The 22,479-nt window shown below is 35.9% G+C and overlaps 1 protein-coding gene across 1 annotated transcript; it reads left to right on the top strand.

Moving 5' to 3' along the window:
* The first annotated feature begins 17 nt into the window (after window positions 1-17).
* Window positions 18-16,353, top strand: LOC139496450 (uncharacterized). The gene is made up of 3 exons (XM_071285066.1): window positions 18-160; window positions 2,306-2,497; window positions 9,339-16,353. The coding sequence occupies exons 2-3, from the start codon at window positions 2,309-2,311 to the stop codon at window positions 15,237-15,239; spliced, it is 6,090 nt and encodes a 2,029-aa protein (XP_071141167.1). The 5' UTR covers window positions 18-160; window positions 2,306-2,308; the 3' UTR covers window positions 15,240-16,353.
* Window positions 16,354-22,479: the final 6,126 nt, after the last annotated feature.

A 22,479-nucleotide genomic window follows, 5' to 3' on the forward strand; every position in this document is an offset into this window, starting at 1 on the left:
CTACTTTCTCTTTCATTTTACACATCGTACTTTCACTTTCACTAACTTAGCCTGATTTCAGAAAATCACGATTTTGAAAAAGAACCTGCCAAGTTGTGTTAAGATGGTTGGATACAAGGTTTATTTACACTAACAATGTTGTAACATATTTCGATCGAAAGTAAGTCACATTACATTTATTCAACATGAAATATGTTTATGAAAGCTAGGTTTTTTTTTATTACTTTTTACTGCGTGAGTCTGAACTACAGATTCGAACCTTTTAAGACGCAGTTGCGGATCCTGGAACCCTCCCTTTTTTGGACGATCAATGTATTTGAATGGGGACATAAAGTTGGAACCCCCCTTTTGTCCTGGGTTGGGACCCCCCTTTCAGTTTTTCAAAGGACTGGATCCGGCGCCACTGGTCCGTCAATACTTTTAATTTAGACGATGTCGACCTTCTAGAGGTATCTTTTTTTGAGAAAAAAATTGGTTGCTTATATAGGGAATCACTGAAGCCTGACTTGAGCGGGCCCCTCTTAGGCAGTCAGTGGGCCCCCACTTATTAAAATTTTTGGATCCGCCACTGATATGGATATGATGGATGCCATACTGAGTTTGTAAACTCTAGATGAGTTCTTACAGTGTCGTGTAAAGTGGTAAAACAAAACTGTATCTAAATATTGGAATGTCCTCAGAATTGCAAATTTGCCTTTTAAATATTCACCTTTTCACTGATATGATATCGAAATTGAGTTCAGAGTTAATACTAATTACTAATTACTTAGAAGATGTGGTATGATTTCCCATGAAACAACTCGTCACAAGAAGCCAAATGACACAGAAATTAACAACTATAGGTCACCGTATGGCCTTCAACAATGAGCAAAGCCAATACTGCACAGTCAGCTATAAAGGCACCGAAATGACAAATATGAAACAATTCTTCTTTATATAGAGAAAAACATTAACTGGTTGATGATTACTTTCTGGAGCATGCTGGTTTTAACGTAATTGTTAATGATAATTAAAAATATTTTTTTTAAATTTAATTATAATTATAATTTTTGGTATAAGATAAAAACAACATACTAGTATTAAACATGTAGGTATTTGTAATAAAATTAGCGGTACCAATTTTGTTGCACCAGATGCACATTTCGACAAAACATGTCTCTTCAGTGATGCTCGTGGCCAAAATATTTGAAATCCAAAGCTTATATAAAAGATGAAGAGCTAGAATCCAAAAGGTCCATAAGGTATAGTCAAATTCAAGAAAGGAATCAGAGCTTTGCATGAGGGAGATACATTCCTTCATTTATAATAATTTCTAATATTTTGTAACAGCAAATTTTAATAACACAATAAATCCGTATTTTCATGCTAGTACCGAAGTACTGACTACTGGGCTGGTGATACCCTCGGGGACTAATAGTCCACCAGCAGAGGCATCGACCCAGTGGTAGTAATAAAATCAACGGTACCAATTTTGTTGCACCAGATGCGCATTTCGATGTAAGTGTAGAGGAGAATTTCTCTAGTGAGTATCTCATTGAAGCACTCAGTAGTGGTGCTGTAGGCTATTTGCTCCAGTCTTTTATTGTTTGAAGAGAAATACAAATTTGAAACTGTCTTTGCTGCATCGAATTTGTCAGTATATTTGTTCGTGGCTAGACCGGGTGTTTGATTTACTTTTAATTAGTATGCCAAAATGAGGTATTGCAATTTTGTTTTGTAACTCTATTGAACATATTTATTTAAACGGCTTTTGAGTCTTCTTTCTTGCAATATTGGCCAGTGAAGTGTGTGAAGCAGGTTTGTTACACTTTCAGTATATTGGTATTTAGAGCATACATAGCAGTATTTTAGTTTCTGTATTATAAGGTCTGGATATTTCGGTCTTTGATGGTACCTGAGTTTATTTTAAGATTTCGTCTGATGAATGCAAGGGCCTTATTTGCTTTTGATGTCATATCCTGAATATGTTTGTTCCATTTTAAATTAATTTGAGATATAGTTATGCCCAGATAATTTGCATTTTTAACTGACTCAAGATTTTGACCGTACATATTAAAATAAAAATGGATAGGTTTTTTCTTGTAATATGTAACACAGCAATAAACGACAACAACTGAATAACAGGCTCCTGACTTGGGACAGACACATACATACAGAATTTGGCGGGGTTAACAAATATTCGCGGGATCCCAACCCTTCCCTAACCATGCTAACCAAGGACAGTTGTGTATAATTTCCGAAAATAGTCATAGCTGTTCTAAATAATTCTATTGTCTATTGACAATGTATTACTTTTTTTCTATAGAACATGGTGCTAGTTTATATCTGCGGTGATAACCAGGAAGAGAAGACGTATTTATTGAAGGATTTCAAAAAAGCAACGAAGAGGAAGCCAGATCTTATACCGGAAGTACATAGCAGACAGGAAAGAAGCAATGGAGGACATGACAAAACCGTTCAGTACTGGGAAAACATCATAGAACAACATCATGAACAGGTATTCATTTGTAGGTTATGACACTTATAAATTGTCTCCAAATTTTCACTTCCCGTGTGCAACTCAACGGATCCACGATAAGCAGATCCAGCTCTACTAATCACATCGGATGTCATTGGTGGAGCAGAATCTGACTTCCGTGGTGATCACCTGCAATCATACCTAGTTTGAGCGTGTTTTGTGTTACTCAATGTCCTTGTTTTGTTGACTGTTGGCTGTTATCTGTCGTTTGCCGTTTTTCTTTTTTTTTTCTGTCGAATTTCCTTGGACTTGTAGAGGTTAAATACCATTGAATCCTGTTGGTATTTTCTCCTAAATGTTAAGGATTGGGGAGTAAGCGAAGTGGTCGTGGCGTTTCAGAGAAATTTGTTGTAACAATGTACGGACAGAGGTTTGGTAAAGTTATTTCATGATGGCCTAAAAACTGTAATTTTAAAGAGTATCTTAATTGTGATATCTTCCAAAAAATAGTCCTTTCATTACTAAAACACGGAAAATCAAAAACGGTTTTTTTTTCTCGAAAGTTTTTTCTGGTTACTCTCTCATTAAATAGAGCTTTTTCGTAGATACAAATTTCTTATTTTGGGTAACAATAATTCATACTTTTTAAAGAACCACACTGAATCTACCAGAAAATATACTGAAGATGATATTATCAAAATGCTGGACCTTTTTATCAGCAATATATGTGTTGAGTTTGAAGGATTTCTATTTCAACCGACAGTCGGTATTCAAATAGGTACTAATTGTGCACCCATACTGGCCTATTTGTTTTTGTACTCGTATTAAGCAAAATTCATTCAGAACCTTCTAAAAGACAAAAAGAAAAAGCACCTTGCGGCGAAATTCTTTAAGTTTACTTTCCGATATATTGATGATGTCCTATCATTGAATATTTCACCCAATACATACCTTAATACATCCTGTTGGAAAGATGCGTGGTTCCGTCTTCAGGTGAATCCTCCTTCCTTGGCTGTTTCGGCGCTGTCCACTTCAACCTCCAGAGGTGCGCCGACTGGGGCGATCAAGTCCCTGCCCGAAACCACATGTCTATCAATCCCTGCCTCTACACATTACTGCTTCACTGTTCTGACCTTTTTTCCATAACCACATTGATGCAGTCTCTGCCTCTTTACACAAGTTCCCAATTAACTTACTTCTTCCCCCTCCAACAATACCAAGTGCTCTCAATGCTCGCCACATAGACTGTCCATCACACCCTTTGCTTCCCACTTCCACTGGAAATAACCAAACCTCCATCCATTGTCTCTACATTCTTCAAGTAGGTCTTGGTACTTCAATCTCTTTCTTTCGTTGGCATCTTCTATTCTTTCTTCCCATGGCACGGTTGGTTCCAGCAGGATTGCCTGGTTTGTTGAGGCGGACCAAATGACGATGTTAGGTCTCTGGTTTGTTACTGCAATCTGTTGCGGGAATTGTAACTTCTGTTTCAGATCACCAATATTTGCCAATCGGTTGCTGCTACCATTAATCCACCTCCTTCCACCTTCTTCTGTCTTTTCTCCTCTCCTTCCTTAACAAAATTGACAAAAGTTAGTCCTTACTTGTTTTTCCTTGGCTTCCTGATGTTTCTCTCTAAGGTGTCTGCTAGTGTCCCTAATACCTTGTCGTGTCGCCATGTATACCTCCCGTCTTTTAAAGCACGCGAGCATGAAGATAAAATAAAGTTTGCTGGCTTACTACAAAGAACACACTTTGTGTCATCTATCAATCCCCATGTTGCTAGATTTGTTGGGCTTGACAATACATCATATACTGACTTCAGTTTGAATTGCAACCTATGTGGCTCCATCTTCCAGATCTCATTCCATCCTAACTTCTGCTGTCTTTCTCCTTCCCAGTTTAACCAGCTTCCTTGTTTCTTCATACTCACTGCCTTTACCATTCTACTTTCTTCTTCCATTGATCATACCTCTTTCTGTATCAGGTGTCTTTTTCGTCCACTGTTGCTGTTCTCCATTTTGCTGTAGGTGTGACATCCAGCCCCCTGTCTTCCAACTGCAACTTTACCAACTATCTCACTGTGTTTTAACCGTGACTCAGCATATTCTATTGTCTTCTTTGCCGACCACTTCCTTCAAGTTCTTACTTCTACTTTTGCTGACCGTACTTTCTCATCCCTGCTGCTTTTTAACGTCAGATGTTGTCTAATCTTGGTCACCTTGAATTCCTCAGTGATTGACTTGAGTGGTAGCTGTAACTTGCTTCCTAAACTGTATAGGCACACACTACTGAAACTGCATGGTACTCAAAGCCATCTACGTAAGTAACTTTCCATTCCCTCTACCGTTGTCATTGGTACATCATACACAAGAAGTGGCCACAGCAGCCGAGGCAATATTCCATGCTGGTAAAACCGTGCCTTGTATTTTCCTGGTAATCCACTCTTCTCTACTGCTTTTAACCAGTCGTCCAACTGCTTTTATGTATCTTCCACATTCAACTTATCTGAAAAGGTGTTGTTGAACCATTTTCCGAGGCACTTGACTGGCGTCTCTGAGACTGTTGGTATTATCTCGTCTCCTATTTTAAACCTTTCCTCCTTAACTTTACCATTCTTCACCACTAAACTTCTGGATTTGCTAGGCTTCACTTTCATTCTTGCCCAGGTTATCATCTTATCAAGCTCTTGTAGTGTCCATCTGGCTTCAATCACTGTCTTTGTGCTTATTATCATATCATCCATAAATGCTCTTCCTTATGGTTGCCGTACTCCTGACTTCATCCATATCCCTCTGCGCTTCCTCTCTACTGACTTCACAATTATATTCATTGCTGCTGAGAAAAGGATGACAGATATCGTGCATCCTGTCACTATTCCCACTTCCAAACGTTGCGATGATGTTGTAAAATCTCCAACGGATCTCAGCTGCAGATGGTTGAAGTACTCTTTTATCAGCCCTCTTATTCCGTCAGGTACATGGTATTTTTCCAGCAACGACTCAACTAACTTTTTTGGTTCTGTCCCATGTGCATTCGCTAAATCCAACCAGACGACTGTGAGCTCTCCCTTTGAATCTTTCGCTTCTCGGATTATCTGTGATAATACGCTTGTGTGTTCAATACAGCCTGATACACCTAGTACCCCTCCTTTCTATACTGCAATGTTAAACTACTGCAAACTAAAAGACAAATTAAAAGAGTTGGTATTACTTTGCTTCATAAAAAAGAATGGTCAACGTAGATACAAGTATCTTGTCTTAGGGAGGGATAAATCCTACTTTGTAAAGAATCATTCTGATTCAAACAAAAAATTCTCTGAAACCGATATTATCAAGATGCTTGATTTCTTGATTGACAACATATTTGTTACGTTCGGAGGACGTGTTTTTCAACAGACTGTCGGCATCCCAATTGGAAAAAACTGTGCCCCTCTACTTGCTGACTTGTTTCTTTATTATTATGAGGCTGACTTCATGCAGGAACTTCTTAGGAAGAAAGATAAGAAGTTAGCAATATCCCTTAACTCTACTTTCCGCTATATAGATGACGTTCTTTCACTAAACAATTCAAAATTTGGTGACTATGTGGATCGCATCTATCCCATCGAATTGGATATAAAGGATACTACAGATACAATTAATTCGGCTGCATATCTTGACTTACATCTAGAAATTGACAATAAGGGTCGGTTGAAGACAAAACTTTACGACAAAAGAGATGATTTCAGCTTTCCAATTGTGAACTTTCCATTTCTAAGTAGCAACATTCCAGCAGCACCTGCATACGGGGTATATATCTCCCAATTGATACGATATTCCCGTGCTTGCATTTCCTATCATGATTTTCTTGATAGAGGGTTACTGCTTACAAGGAAGCTATTAAACCAAGAGTTCCAAATGGGGAAGTTGAAATCATCCCTTCGTAAATTTTACGGACGCCATCACGAGTTGGTTGACCGTTATGGAATAACCGTTTCACAAATGATATCGGATATGTTCCTCACGTCGTAACTACAATCCCCTTCCCTTTCATGAATTTGACCTACCGAATTAGAATATTTACCGGATTTGTAATCGCATAAGCAACACGACGGATGCCGCATGTGGAGCAGGATCTGCTTACCCTTCCGGAGCACCTGAGATCACCCCTAGTTTTTAGTGGGGTTCGTGTTGTTTATTCTTTAGTTTTCTATGTTGTGTCATGTGTATTATTGTTTTTCTGTTTGTCTTTTTGATTTTTAGCCATGGCGTTGTCAGTTTTTTTTTTAGATTTACGAGTTTGACTGTCCCTTTGGTATCTTTCGTCCCTCTTTTAATGTACTCGTTGCTCAGCATGTAGTTTGTTATCCTTTTGACAAGAGTAGCCAGAAATATCTTTCCTTCCACATTTAACAGTGAGATGGTTCTAAACTGTTTCAATGTCTCTGACTTCTCTTCCTTTGGTATAAAGCACCCTTCTGCCTTGTGCCAACTCTCTGCTAGTCGACCTCTTCTCCAGATGACCCTTATTGACATTCAGCTCTTCAACGGTTTCGGTACTTATACATCTTCGGATTTCAAATGTTTGGCTTTGAGCGTTCCTGATGAAGGTAAATCCAGAAAAGCGCTTCGGACGCAAGAAATTAATAACGTGTTGTTTTCAATATTTTACATCACTGGGTCGATACCTCTGCTGGTGGACTATCAGTCCCCGAGGGTATCATCAGCTCGGTAGTCAGTATTTCGGTACTGACATGATTTAACAAACTTTACTAAAATTGTCCGTTTATAAATTTATAAATTATTAAGAAACTAAGGTTTCAACTCCCTCAGGCAAAGTTGGCTTTAGATTAATTTGGCTAATTATTTTAGGTATTTTTTGACATTCAGCTCTTCAACGGTTTCGGTACTTATACATCTTCGGATTTCAAATGTTTGGCTTTGAGCGTTCCTGATGAAGGTAAATCCAGAAAAGCGCTTCGGACGCAAGAAATTAATAACGTGTTGTTTTCAATATTTTATCAGTTTCCATAGACGTTTTGTAATTCTCTGACAGTTCTTGTATACTTTATATGGTACTACATTTGGACTTGGTGCTGATGCTGCTCTTCCTTTCTTGATAACATCTACTACCTCTTTCAACTTAGTTGGTGATTCATCAAAAGCTTGCTCTAGATCTTCCGGGTGTATTAGTTGATCTATCTCCGGAAGTTCTTCCATTTTTGGATCACTGTGCATTTTTCTTAGATATTCGTCTATTTCCTCTTTACTAGCTTTCAGTTGTCCTTATCCTTTCTTCCCCAACAATCTTAATGTAAATTAGAAAGGATCTGATGTAAATTGAGCACTTGCTTTCTCTCTCTCCTTTTCCTTATTCTCTCTGCTCTCCTTGTGACCTTCCTGATGGTGTCCCTGAGTTCAGACAATGCTGGTTTTTCATCCTCTGATGCCTTATTATATCTTTTCTAAAGTTGCCTTAGGTCTTTCCTCATCTTTGCTATTTTGGCTTCTCGTCTGTTCTTTTGACCCTCTCGACTCACCACCTCTTTCTCATCTGCACCAAATATGTCCATGTCAATGTTGTAAATAAATGATGTCATGGATTCTATCTTCCTCCTGTCTATGTTACCTGCTAATGTTGTGTTCAAAATTGCATCCACATCTTCATCAAACTGTTGCCATTCATTTTTACTTTTATTGTTGGGCCATTTTACTCTCTTTCTTCTAATGTTGTTTTCGCTTGTGTCTGATGTTCGTTTTGGCTCTTGTTGCTGTCTGTTGTTTTCTAAACCCTCATGTTCCTGTTGAATCCTCTCTACCATGTTGTCCTCCTCATTGTATAACACACATAGGCTGTGGTCCCTGTGGTTTGTATCCTGTACCACCTCCTCCTCCGTCTCACCAGGTTGCCCTGTGCGTGTGCGTTGTGTTATGCTCTGATTTGGCTTGCATTTCATCAGTACGTCTGAGTCAGTGACAACTCTACAACAGATTATCCATCGGATCACCAGCAATGATGGTGATACATGGCTGTGTACATTATGTATATACAACTCGTCTAAACATCAACCCAATATATATATCGTTCCATAGCTAGATGATTGGGTTCTTCCTCACAGAAGATGTGCATCGGCCTGCTAAGCCTCTGCACCCCTTGATCCCAGTCTCTCCTGAAAGTCTCCTGTCTCTCCAGGTTGTCACTGTTCTGTTCTCAGTTGTCATCCAGACTTTCCTGGCTGTCACTGGTTTCCCAGGTTAAAATTACCTAAATACATCCTGTTGGAAAGATGCGTGGTTCCGTCTTCAGGTGAATCCCCCTTCCTCGGATGTGTCATATACTAAAAGTATCCCAGTGAACTTGAAATTAAGGATACTACTGAGTTTTATTCTGTAGTAGGTCACACCACTTCAGTGTTATCATGTTTACTAGTATCTATTATTTAGTCATTTTTATAAATTTACTGATTTCAAAAGTATGAAGACATTATTGATGGGTCAGCTCATTCAGCGACATTAGTGTTGCAGTCTCGACAAAAATCATCATTTTTTTAAAACAAATATGAACAGACATATAACCCAGACGACCACCACAAACACAGTAGTATACAAAACAAAACAAAACACAATAGTCTGAAAATAAAACTTTTCCATACATACCGGTATTATGGTATTAAAAAATATACTAGTAGATTCAACAGTTTAATGGCCCAACTAACGTTTATAAAGTCGTTTATGGAAATATAGGGGAGTAGGTATTTTAGAAACACTTTTATGTGTATTTCATTTGCAGTAGGAATAATTTCGCATATTGATGTGTTAAATAAATTAATTTATGTATTATTTGTAGGGCATAACACAAAAAGGTTATTGTAAAATTTGATTTCTTTTTTCTTTTATAGCTTCGACAATGCCATGGTAACGATACCAAAGATTATGTAGTAATGTATGGGATCATTGATATCTTAGCTGACGCGATAGTCTCCCTTGATGGAGATAGTTTTCAGAATCTCCTAGATAGAGGCAGTAAAGTGGGTCAATTAGTTCAACAATGTCAGTCTTCTATTGTGTTTCTGTTACCTTGCCAACAAGAAATACGTAGTATCGGCCGAGCAAGAACCAACCAAGATGAAATCCAAAAACATAATCGTCCGAAAGCAACAGGAAGTCGACAAGATGATCAGACTGAGAAATACCACACAATCATAACAATGTACTCGATACCTTATCTAAAACTCGGTTATTGTAAAACAGGTGCACATGAACAGTTCAAAGAAGACATACCGTTAAATAAGACCAATACTAATGAATCAAGGATTGAGCTTATTAAATATGCTGTAAAAAAATACATCTTCCCTCTTGACACTTCACGTTTTCGGAAGAAGGACAAGAAGAAGCCTATCAGACATAGATCTACCGAAGACAGTGATCACGTGACAACAAACTTCCTGTTTGTTAAACCAATGAGAAAGAACGACGCAAGAATTGCTATACGAACTATTAACATTAAAGAAGACACGTATACAAACGACTGGGTCATCATTCAAGAAGGACGTACAAACAGATTTATTACAAGATATCCATATGCAAGGGAAAAAATGGTTCAGCTATATTTTAATGTTAGCGTTCGGACTGAAATTGTCAAGAAAATGCTAATGGGGACGGTTACTGTTAACGGTATAAATTATGTATTTCTTGGTTGCAGTAGCGAAGGACTTAAGCAAAGGAAATGTTTTATGTGGCAGGGAACACATCAGGAAGTGACGTCGATTATTCAACAAAATGGTGACTTCGATCAAAATGTCGTTTCAAAAAGAATAGCGAGATTTGGGCTTCTTTTTTCTGAGGTGATGATGACAAGCATAGAGATTCAAAGCGATCAAATCATACTCGAAGATGACATTGTAAGTGATTGTAAAAGATATAACTTTACTGATGGGTGTGGATCAATAGGTTTGAAAATGGCACAGCGTGTGACCGACGAAATAAACCGTATAGATAACACGGACTTAATAATACCCCCGTCTGTATTCAAAATACGCTTGCAAGGTTATAAAGGTGTTTTGACACTGTGTAAAGAAATAAAGGGACAAAGTATAAAAATCAGGCCATCGATGATAAAATTCGAAACTTCAGCACATCCTCGGCTTGGTATTTGTGAGTATTCAAAGCCATTCACATTTGGTCATTTAAATCAGCAATACATTGCCCTTTTGTCTGGGCTTGGTGTTCCAGATGAAATATTTACAGATATTCAGACTGCACAGTTTGAACGTTTGCGGGAGATGACTGTTAATTTAGAAGCATCCATTTGCATTCTTCAGTGGCAAAAGAAATCAGACTTAGCAAGAGTTGTTATTGACCTTGGGAAGATGAATTTGGTCCCGTGTGAAGAAATGAAAGAACTTAAGAAACTGCAAGCACAGCTTTCCATCAGTAAAAAGTCAAAGAAAATCAGAATTGTTGTACCGAAATCAAGATACATTTTTGGTGTGTGCGACCCATATGGCATTCTAGAATATGGAGAATGCTATGTTCGAGTAACTGCAACTACCAGCGGTCATGTAAAGAACGTAAGCGGCCCAGTTGTTGTTTGTAAGTCACCTTGTTATCTCCTTGGCGACATCCGGGTATTAAAAGCAGTTTCAGACATGGATAAACCGGAGTTATCAAAATTGAGTCATCTAGTAGATTGTATTGTTTTTCCAATACGAGGCCCACGACCCCACCCAAATGAGACGGCAGGATCAGATCTAGATGGTGACATGTTTTTTGTTTGTTGGGACGAAAATTTGATTCCGCCCGTAACACACCAGCCTTACGATTATCCGGCAGCTCAGTCGAAACCAGAAGGTCGTGTTGCAGTGGAAAAAGTGATTTTATACTTCTCTCAGCAAAATGAAGCACAAATCATGACTAATACAGTCGCAAAATATATCCGAGCATGGTCAGATAGAGAAGGTATGATGTCAGACAAATGTGCACAACTCGGGATGATGTTTTCAAGAGTAATTGATGCGGCAAAAACAGGAGCGCCGATTAGGATCCCAAAACCATTGCAACCACCAGATGGCGACTCATCTAAACGGAGGTTTATATGGCAAACAATGGAGGCAAATAGTGAAAAGTTCAGGGAATCCTTCAGACATGGTTTTGTGTCTGACGTCATGTCACACCTTGATTCAACCGAAAACCAGGATGAGAGTTCTAACTTGAAACATAATTTGCCAAATCTTCCTGATGATTTAGTAGAGGATATATTAGACGAACATCAGTCTAAGATTAAAGAATTCGACAAATTCCGTTTTGCATGGATTCAAGCAGAAAATGTGAATGATTCGGACGGAGACATTTGTGATTCATTCGTCAATAAGTATGTACAATACATTGATTTTTCACAGTTTTCATTGGAGGAGAAGAAATATGCATCAAATCTAGGGGTACCAAAGGATATCATTCAAAATTCTATGAGAAGGTCTAAGTTGCTGAAAAAAGATGATTTAGAATGGTTTAACATGCACTCCTCAAGGACTCCATGGACATTTTATTACGAAAAAGAGAATTCCGAATTGAACTGGCAACATTTAGTGAAAGCCATTACCAGTTTTGACAATTCATGTGTTATGTTAGGGCTGCCCGATAACATTGTTATTGTTTTACAATTTCTGTATAAGCCGCAGCAAGGAATGGAACAATATATATCCCCTGGTTCACTTTCTGTAGTGTTCTTTTCAAAGAATTTTGGATATAAATACAGGTATACAGTTGGTGAAGGTTATTACATGGATTTGACTGACGATACGCTACAGATATATCGCAACAGAGAACGTAACCAAACATTTGTTTTCCTCAAGGCGTCAGATCTTAGAAAAATCGGAGGAAACATGTGTTGTGATGAGAATAGAAATGCATTGAGTGTAGACTTATCTCGATTTTACAGGAATATTTACAGTAATGAACGTCCGCATCCATTACTCAATAAAACTCTTCTGACTTCAGTTGAGGCTTTTGTTCGAAATGATGATCCTGATGATCCAGCGTATTATGACGTCATAGATGCATCCGGAGACTTCCCCTATGAAGAGCAAACAGATGTAGAAGATCTTGATGATAAGGAACAATACTTTGACCTAGATTCATTGTTAGACCAATCAAATACAAGTATTCAAGATCACGTTACCACAGAAGAGATCCTAGTTCATCTTAAGCTGGCAGCAGATCGGTGTAATATGTATGACTTCGATCTTCTTCTTTCCAAAATGAATTTCGAGGACCAAGTATCTACCAATACTATTGTTGATCTGTTTGTTTTACTGTTGATTAATTTCATTCACAAGACAACTGGACGAAATGTTCCTATGAAAATTAATGAAAGTCTTCAGTTTTCTGTTTCTATGAATCAAATTGCAAAAGACACGATGAGAAGACTTTACATTGCTGAATTGCTTTGTAGATTGAATCTTCACAGTATTGCAGGACAGTTTTTATATATAGACGAAAATGAAATAACAGTTCAGAGATTCCTTGAAATATTAAACCATTGGCAACTCTTTTGGTACATTGGTATGGATATGGCTTTGCGGTTTATAGACGGATTAACTAAAATCGTCTTACATCAAAATTTGACATCGACACTGTCAAAAGATCAAAGTCTGAAATTGAGGTATATCGTTCACAACAGCAGACTTCACTGTCTAGAACTTATCCACTCCTTAAACAAATTACAAAAACTATTAGAGCAGAATCCTTTGAATAGTTTGAACCCTAGCGGTGTGAGTAACCTGAAACTTGACAAACATCAAGGCTACAACCTAGAAGGAGATACCGGACTCGCTGAAGGTGTGTGTAACTTGAAACTCGACAAACATAAGGGCTACAACCTAGAAGGAAGTTCTGAACACGACGAAATTGTAACATTATATCGATCAAATGCCCTCAGTTACATTCCAAAGATTTATGAAGGACAGTTTGTAACATTATTGAGACATCGTGATGCAGATAAAAATCTTAAATGTACATCGTACGCATTAATTGGACAAGTTATAAAAGTTACACAGGCGCCATTTTTCGTTGAGGTGAAAATATTTGGTAGACTCCCAGATACAGTTCAACAATCTCTCGAAGCTGAACGACTTCAATTGTGGAAGATTGATGTAATTTCTAATATTATTACATACCAGCGTATTATTAAAGCTTTTCAAATTATGGTGAAAGACATTGAAACGAATGTGAATGTACCTCTCTTCTCGCTTTTAACTTTTCCTGGATTTCATCCTGAAACATCACCACTTCACAATGAACAGTTTTGTAAGGATGAAATATCACCTGCATTGAGATATTCCAATGCGTTACTTTATCAAAGGGATGTAGGAAGTGTCGAATGGTCCTCAGAGTGCATCGACAAACAAAAACTTGCCATAGAAACCGCACTTAAGGAAACTGTGTGCTGTATTACGGGACCTCCAGGCACGGGGAAAACCACAGTTGCCTGTAGTATCATTGAGAAGCTGGTCAGGCTCGAAAGGTACAAACACTTACTCATTATAGCAGAAACAAACCTAGCTATTGATAATATAGCACGAACATTACGAAACAAAGAATTCATCGTGAGGGTAGGAACACAAGAAGGAATAGCACGAGATTTGTACGAGATTTCATTAGAAGGACAAGTAAATAGAATAGCTACAATGGATGAAAGAAGTATGATAATCAAAGATAAAACTGGAAAAGAACAACGTAATACAGAATTATATTTGGAAGTTTTAGAAAAATCAACTGTCATACTCGCAACTTGTGCTTCTGTTGGTGACAGACTCCTAGCGAAGCTCAGATTTGATTTTGTTCTTGTCGACGAAGCTTCCGTTACTAAGGAGACGACACTTCTATGCAGTATCGTTCATGGATGTAAACATTTAGTTATGATTGGAGATTCAATGCAGCTTTCGCCATTCGTGACACAATCACATGGTTATATAACTGAAGAATCTAGAGACTTACCGGATGTATCATATTTGTCTAATACACTTTTCCACAGATTGAACAGATGTAATGGAGTACCGTGTATTACCCTAGATACACAGTATAGAATGCATCCAGAACTTCTAAAATTTCCGTCTCTTGAGTTCTATGACAACCAGTTATTGTCACACGAGTCAGTTAAATGCTTCCCTCATTTTGTTTTTAAATGGCCAGATTGGACGAAACCGATATGTTTCATTAATTCAACCGGTTACGAAAAATCAATTGGGTCATCATACAATAACGACGACGAAGCAATTGTTGTAAACAACGTCATAGAAACATTACTTCGTGTCAGTGACAAAGATGTGGATGGGTTTTCAAAAATATACGAAGGACGAATAGAGGCATTGTCAATAAAGCAAATCACTATACTGACGTTTTACCAAGGGCAGGTTAAATGTATCAAGGACAAATTGAAAGCTCGCGGTGTAAGAGTAAATACCGTCGATGGTTACCAGGGATGTGAAAATGACGTCATAGTAGTATCAACCGTTCGATCAAACAAACAAGGAACACTGGGGTTTTCTAACGACAGAAGTAGACTTAATGTTCTTTTAACCAGAGCGAGGTTCGGTTTGATTGTTGTTGGGAACTGTGAAACACTGAAAAAGTCAGAAATTTGGACACGATGGTTCCATACGTACAATGCCCCTATAATAAGTTCACAAGAGTTCAGCATGGTGTCGGTGACACAGCCGGAATTTACAAGGAAGTACGAGAAGCCTCATACAAAGAGTGTATCTGGGAAGAAAACTAAACAAAAAATTCATTTTCGACATTGATCCAAATTTTGTGACCTAAAATTGACATTCAAAGTCTTTCATACATTCATAGTTTTAGTTTTACGTACCTCTTTGTTTATCCGTTGATCGAGAATAAAAGAACAAAAAACGAAAAGTCTTGATCGAGAACAAAGTGTATCTGTTGATCGGGAATAAAGGGACAGTTGAGAACTTACTTGCAAATGAAAAGGATATGTTAGAACTGACAAAGACAAATCCTCCGACAAATTCAAGATATTCCAAATAATACAGCAAATATGGCTGTCTATACCCTGTTAGGAGCAGAACCTATTGTCATCACATTATACAAAAATTTACTTACCTTCTTCATGAATATTGTTCAAAATTACGGAACAATAGAAATGTAGAATGTGATATTCTGCGCCGACAAATAGCATTTTCAGACCAAAGAGGAAAAGACTTTATCAACAGAGTAGAAAAAACTCTATCAAATTAAAATTTGAAATCTTGTAGGTACTACATAGAAAATCCACTGAATAAAATCGAATGGAAAAGACTAGTAGGAATAAAGATCAAGGACTACTGGAAAAATGAATGTCATAATGACAAAATGCAAAAAAACATCACTTAAATACATAGAGATACAGAACAATCCATTAAGTGAAGCTCACAATATATGTGAAAGTGTAAAAACAATAGTAAAGATGTGAAGGCGAGAGAAATAAAAGCAAGAATAAGTACAGTACTCAAACGTTCATATTCCAAGCCAAAAGAGCTAAGTTAGATCCGAAAGTTAACCCGATGTGTACAATCTGTGTACAGGGAAATGAAGATCTAGCTCATTTTATTCTACACTGCAAAGAATTAGAGCAAATAAGATCTAATTACCGCTAAAACATGGAACAGACAATGTTTGAAATTGATACCTCAACATACAAGAAGATCATATAACACTGAAGGGAATTTACTTCAGCTCATAATGGACTTTACTAGCAAGGACATAAACTGTTACTCAACTGTGTATGAAAACATTGAAACTCTGGCTATAAATATGTGTTATGAGATGTACTTGCTGCGCACAAAAAGAATAAAAAAAACCTGATCACATTTACAGAATAAGTAAACTTTTTAAAAATAAAATAGTTCCTTACTATCTAGTATATCATCATCTTACTATCTTATGACTTATTAGAATTTAAAATAAATCTTCTCGTTTTAAAAGTTTTAAGATATCAGTGATAACTTAAAGAATAATGACAAGATCTTCATATAATAAATTAAACTGTGAAGAAAATTTATGTATATATTATAACTTAATTTTTTTCCAAACCCCAACCCTTTTACATAAGTCTTATAAAATAACCTTTTCATTATAGATCCCGATGTATGTATAGCACTTTAACTAACAATTATAAGAAAGTTTAAATTGAGATAATTTTAATTCTTATTTGTAAATATATGCAGTTGTTACTTAACGTTTTCTTACACCCCAGCACATATATTAAATTATTATATATATTTTTTTTAAAACTTGATGACAATCCTATGAATTGATTATGATATTTAGTGATTATTTTAACCAAATTCAGTCATCTGTATATAATTAAATGTTTCCATGTGTTTAAGTGTGTATATAGTTGCTAAAACTATACCCTTTGGGTAGTGCTCCACAATTAATGGAGGAATATACAAGAAACTGAACTGTTGAGAGTGTTTAATTATTTGATCGTTTATCAATAATAAAAGAGCTAGTTAACAAATCTAGTTTAATCCATTAATCAAGAAAAAGGGGAGATTTTAGAGGACTAATATAACATGCTTGATCTACTGATGAAAAATAAATGGGAGATATAAGAGTTCGTGATTCATCCGTCGATCGAGATTAAAGAGAAGGTTGATTTTTTTTTTATCCGTTGATTAAAAATAAAAGAGAGATTTGAAAGTTTTAGTTTGATCCGTTGATTGAGAATAAATGGAGAGTTGGGAGTTCTAACTAGTTTGTTCCGTTGCTTGAGAATAGAAGGGAATTTTGAGAGTTCTAATTGATCTGTTGATTGAGAATAAACGGGAAATTTGGAAGTTCTAGTTTGATCCGTTGATCGAAAATGGAAGGGAGAGTTGAGAGTTCTGATTAAATCTGTTGATTGAGAATAAACGGGAGATTTGGAAGTTCTTGTTTGATTTATTAATCGAGAATAGAAGGAAGAGTTGGAAGTTCTGATTTGATCCGTTGATCAAAAATAGAAGGAAAAGTTGGAATTGTTCTAGTTTGATCCGTTTATCGAGAATAGAAGGGTTAGTTGGGAGTTCTGGTTTAATCCAATTAACGACAATAGAAGGGACAGTTGGAATTGTTCTAGTTTGATCCATTGATCGACAATAGAAGGGAAAGTTGGAAGTTCTAGTTTGATCCGTTGATCGAGAATGAAGGGGAAAGTAGACGTTCTAGTTTGATCCGTTGATCGAGAATAGAAGGGAGAGCTGGAACTTCTGGTTTGATCTGTTGATCGAGAATAGAAGGGAAAGTTGTTTGATCCAATGATCGAGAATAGAAGGGAAAGTTGGAAGTACTAGTTTTATCAAATGATTGAGCATAGAAGGGAAAGTTGGAAGTTCTAGTTTGAACCGTTGATCGAGAATAGAAGGGAAAGGTAAAAGTTCTAGTTTGATCCGTTGGTTGAGAATAAAGGGGAAAGTTTGAAGTTCTAGTTTGATCCGTTGATCGAGAAAAGATGGGAAAGTTGTTTGTTCTAGTTTGATCCGTTGATCGAGAATAAAGGGGATATTTAAAAGTCATAGTTCAATCCCTTGAATAAAGAGAAGCAATTATAATTGTATTTTGTCCAGTTGAGCGACAATACAGGGGAGAGTTTTTTTTTTGTTACCCCGATTTTGTTTTTTGTCCATGGATTTATGAGTTTGAACAGCGGTATACTACTGTTGCCTTTATTTAGAATTCTAGGTAGATCTGTTGATGAAAGTGTTAGTTTGATCCGTTCTTTGAGAATAAAGGAGAGAGTTTAGTGTTATAGATAGAGGATAAAGAGAAGAGTTTATAGTTCTAGTTTGATCCGTTGATCGACCATAAAGGGTAAAGATGGGAGTTCTAGTTTGATCCGTTGATCGAGATTAAATGGGAAAGTATGTTGTAATGTCCAAAAGGATGACAAGTGCCAGATTTGTTGCAGAATCTACTTAACCATCCGGAGCATATAAGATATCCCATGGGTATTACTTTTAGTTGGTTTTGCGTTACTCAGTCATAATTTTACCTATATGTACAGTAGTGTTTTTCTACTAGCGAATGTCTTTTTCACGTTTTACTTTTCTTACACTTCTTCTTATTATTATTCTAGTCACTTTGGTATCTAAAATTTAGTTTGTTAATGATGCTTTTGTCATTTTAGACATTTTATGTTGATGAAAAAACTAATTTTTAAGATTAATGTGTCTGCATTGAATTTTTTAACATGTGCAGAAGGATCTGCCTTTCCTTCCTGAGCATCCACGATCTCTCCTAGTTTTTGGTGAGGGTCATACTGCTCAGCCTTTTGTTTTTTCGATTTTTGCTATTGCATAGCCAGTTTGTAGTCGCTTTTTTCTGTTTGAAATTTCTTTTTGTTTCGTCCTCATCTACATAAAATTAAAAATTAAAATAAGGCTTCCATTTTGGTACTCTATTTAGATGCAAGTTTTGACTTCATTACATTCATTAGCGCAATAATGTGACGGTAGATAGATGTTACATAAATGAGTCGCACAAGTATTTTACAAATAAGTAAGAATTGTATTATCGGAATCACGTAATGTTTTTGTGGAGTAGGTGACGTTGTTGTTTATATCATTTATTTAAGTATGATGTTATCGGTATTTTTCGTTTTATAGTTTTTGATTTCTCTGTTTGTTTAGATCTTCCTCCCACTTTTTTTGGCGCACTATTTAAACCTTTTTTAAAAATATTAATTTTGCTATCGTCCCTTTCTTTTTTTAAACACTCTCAAACGTTTACAAATGTCTTTTTTTCTGTCCCGTAATTAGAGGCAAACATACGATCTTCAAGAATGAGAAAAAAGTAAAATGTTTTAACATTCACTCATGGTATTTCCCCTTCTTTTATGCACACCATTCCAACGTTAACGAATGTCCTGTTGGTATCTGCAGTCTCTTGTGAGGTGTATTAATACATTTGTAAACCTCAGGTGTTGACTATTACCTACTTAAGCCCTATAACTTCATCATTAAAATTTAAAACTATACAGAATATCAAGACTTTGTCAATAGATAAAGTTTTTATTTCATATTTATGATCCAATTTAACTTAATAATGAGCAATTCTTCAACAATGATTTACCGACTTCAGTTACGTAAGACAAAATGATTTTCACAATGATAAAATAATTATGAAACTTGTCGCCCTAAAACCCCAGTTGAGCGAATGAACCCGATAACTAACTTCAGTGAAATTTCCCAACACTTTATTTATTGCGTTTGCTCCGAAGAATTGGTGGTCGATTATCATTCCGACAAAAACGTTCTGTATATTGTTGACGAAAAGAGGATCCATCACGACAAAAGACTTGGATAATACTCTTTTATTTTGAATGAATAATGATGGTTCCACGTCCTCACAAAAAGCTACGACAGAACCTACAAAAAGAGAGGTGAAAGACATACCAAAAAACTGCTCAAATTTAAAAAAAAAAAATTAAGTCATTGGCGTTGCATAGGAAAACAGAGTTAAATCAATTACCAGCTGTGATCTTTTGGTGATATTTATCGGATATATCTCATCTTGATTGAAACATATCTGTCATCCTTATGATTTAAACAAATATTTGATAATGGTTAATAAACTCTGTGACATTTTCAAATAAATGATTTTTTTTAAATGTTACTCTTTGTTTAAAACAATCTTCTTGTAAGCAGCAATCCATTATCATGATTATAATTCAATTTAATTTTAACTGGGAATTTGTCTGTAAATAAAGGCAACAGTAGTATACCGCTGTTCAGAACTCATAAATCCATGGACAAAAAACAAAATCGGGATAACAAACTAAAACCGAGGGAAACGCATTAAATATAAGAGGAGAACAACGACATAACACTAAAATGTAACACATATAGACAAAATCCCACGAGAATAACAAATATAACATATATATATAACATCAAAACCAAATACATGAATTTGGGATAGACAAGTACCGTGACACGTCTTATCGCAATGTGAATTTACACTCAAAAATAAGAGAAAACAAACGACACAACGTTATAATGTAATACACACAGAAACGAACTATAATATAACAATGACCATATTCCTGACTTGGTACAGGGCATTTTTAAAGGAAAAAATTTTGGAAATGATGACTTATGTTTAACTGCTATATTTATTCTCAACCTTTTTGATTTGTTTGTTACGATCATATGGAAGTTTGTCGTGGAAGACATTATGTTTTGATTTGTTTGTAATGATATGGAAGTTTGTCGTGGAAGACAGTATGTTTTGATTTGTTTGTAACGATATGGAAGTTTGTCGTGGAAGACAGTATGTTGATTTGCGATCATACCATAGTGTTTTTATCTTCATTTCTGTAAGCTGTGTTGTAAACTACTGTGGATTCATTATTTTTCGTTGGATACCAATTTTCGTGGGTTCCGTGAGTAATTTTAAATGTTCAACGAATAGCATATTTTCAATAGGCTTTGTATACAAAGATTGGCAAAACCACGAAATCAAATATCCTCGAATATGCAAGTTTTCAGCAATCCACGAAAATTGACACCCACGAAAATAAATGAATTCACAGTATAAGTTTCTTGTATTCACAGTATTTGGATGGTTACAATATTGTTTCCGTATCACATCTCTTCATTTTTTTAAATTCCAGACACCTGTCTTGGTTTTGTTTTGATATTGGTCTGTTATCTCAAGTATTTGGGTAAATTTCAAATGGAATATTTGATCTAATTTTTATTTATCATCCCTTGCTTATATGTTATAGAAATTTCTGAGTTGAATGAGTAATTGAATTTTTATCAATCGTCCCATGTTAAGCTATAGAAAACAGTTAAGGTCTTTTACTAATCTATAACAAAACCAAAAGTCAAATGATCGGAGTCCAACACTAACGAACATGAACATATTAAACACCAAGCACTGCATGATATTAGAGTATTCAAAATTGATGAGCGCTAGTTCAACTGATACAAAATTCACGTGCACACTTTAATGTTTAACGTTAACTTGTAATGCTGTAAATCAGAATTAATTTATCTACACTGTACAATAACGCCTATCTTTGTTGTCGGAATCGTCGCAGGCTTACCCAAGTATATCAACTGTACTTATTTCGTCTACCCACACCAGATTGCCATCTTTCTCATAAGTCGCTTAAAACAGAAAGCGCTTAACCTAAAGGAAAAAGGACGACATGACCCATTCCAGTCCCAAACACGTCACATAAAACTGAGCAACGCGAATGTCGTACAAAACCGGGAGTGAAATATAACGGTGACCAAGAACGATAAATATATGATCTGAGGGTTAATATTTCAGACCAAAAATTGAGAGAAAACAGAATATGCTTGAACTGCAATCAAATAGAGGATGACAAACATTTCCTTATTTACTTATTTTTGCAACAAAAACAACCAAAAAACAATTTTAGAAAACAACTATTTAATAAACTAAATATTAATTCGCAAGGGCCTCAAAAGTTATGAAAACCATTATTAGTTTACTTAACCCACAAAATATTGATGATACAAAAAATATATGCCATTACATTCAATTATGCTTTGAATCTTTGTAATTTTATTCATTTAACCTTTATTTGATATTTTGTCACACATAATATATATTTATTTATGTGATGTAATATCATGTTAATGTGGGGGAAAACATCATTATACTTTGTTTTGATTTTCCTGATTTAATAAAAACTTGAAACTTGATCTGCGTCGACATAAAATCATTATAGTTTACGCAAGATCGAATGTCATTTCAAATACATTGTACAGTTGCTGTTTGAATATTGTTCAAGAGAAAATGTTACGTAATTTTAGTTCTCGACCGACCCTCATAACTTAATCTAGTAAATGCTACATATACATATTTGTTGAAATGATATTAAATGTACAGCGGAAATAAATGCTAAGGTATTTTCATTGATAAACTATCTAAACACATGGAGATAGATAGATTGAATAATATATTGCTGGTTGCCCAGGGTTCAGTTTGAAGATATACAAATGAAGAGTACGTACATAAGTG

This window comes from Mytilus edulis, chromosome 11, assembly GCF_963676685.1.
Source record: "Mytilus edulis chromosome 11, xbMytEdul2.2, whole genome shotgun sequence".
Lineage (NCBI taxonomy): Eukaryota > Metazoa > Mollusca > Bivalvia > Mytilida > Mytilidae > Mytilus > Mytilus edulis.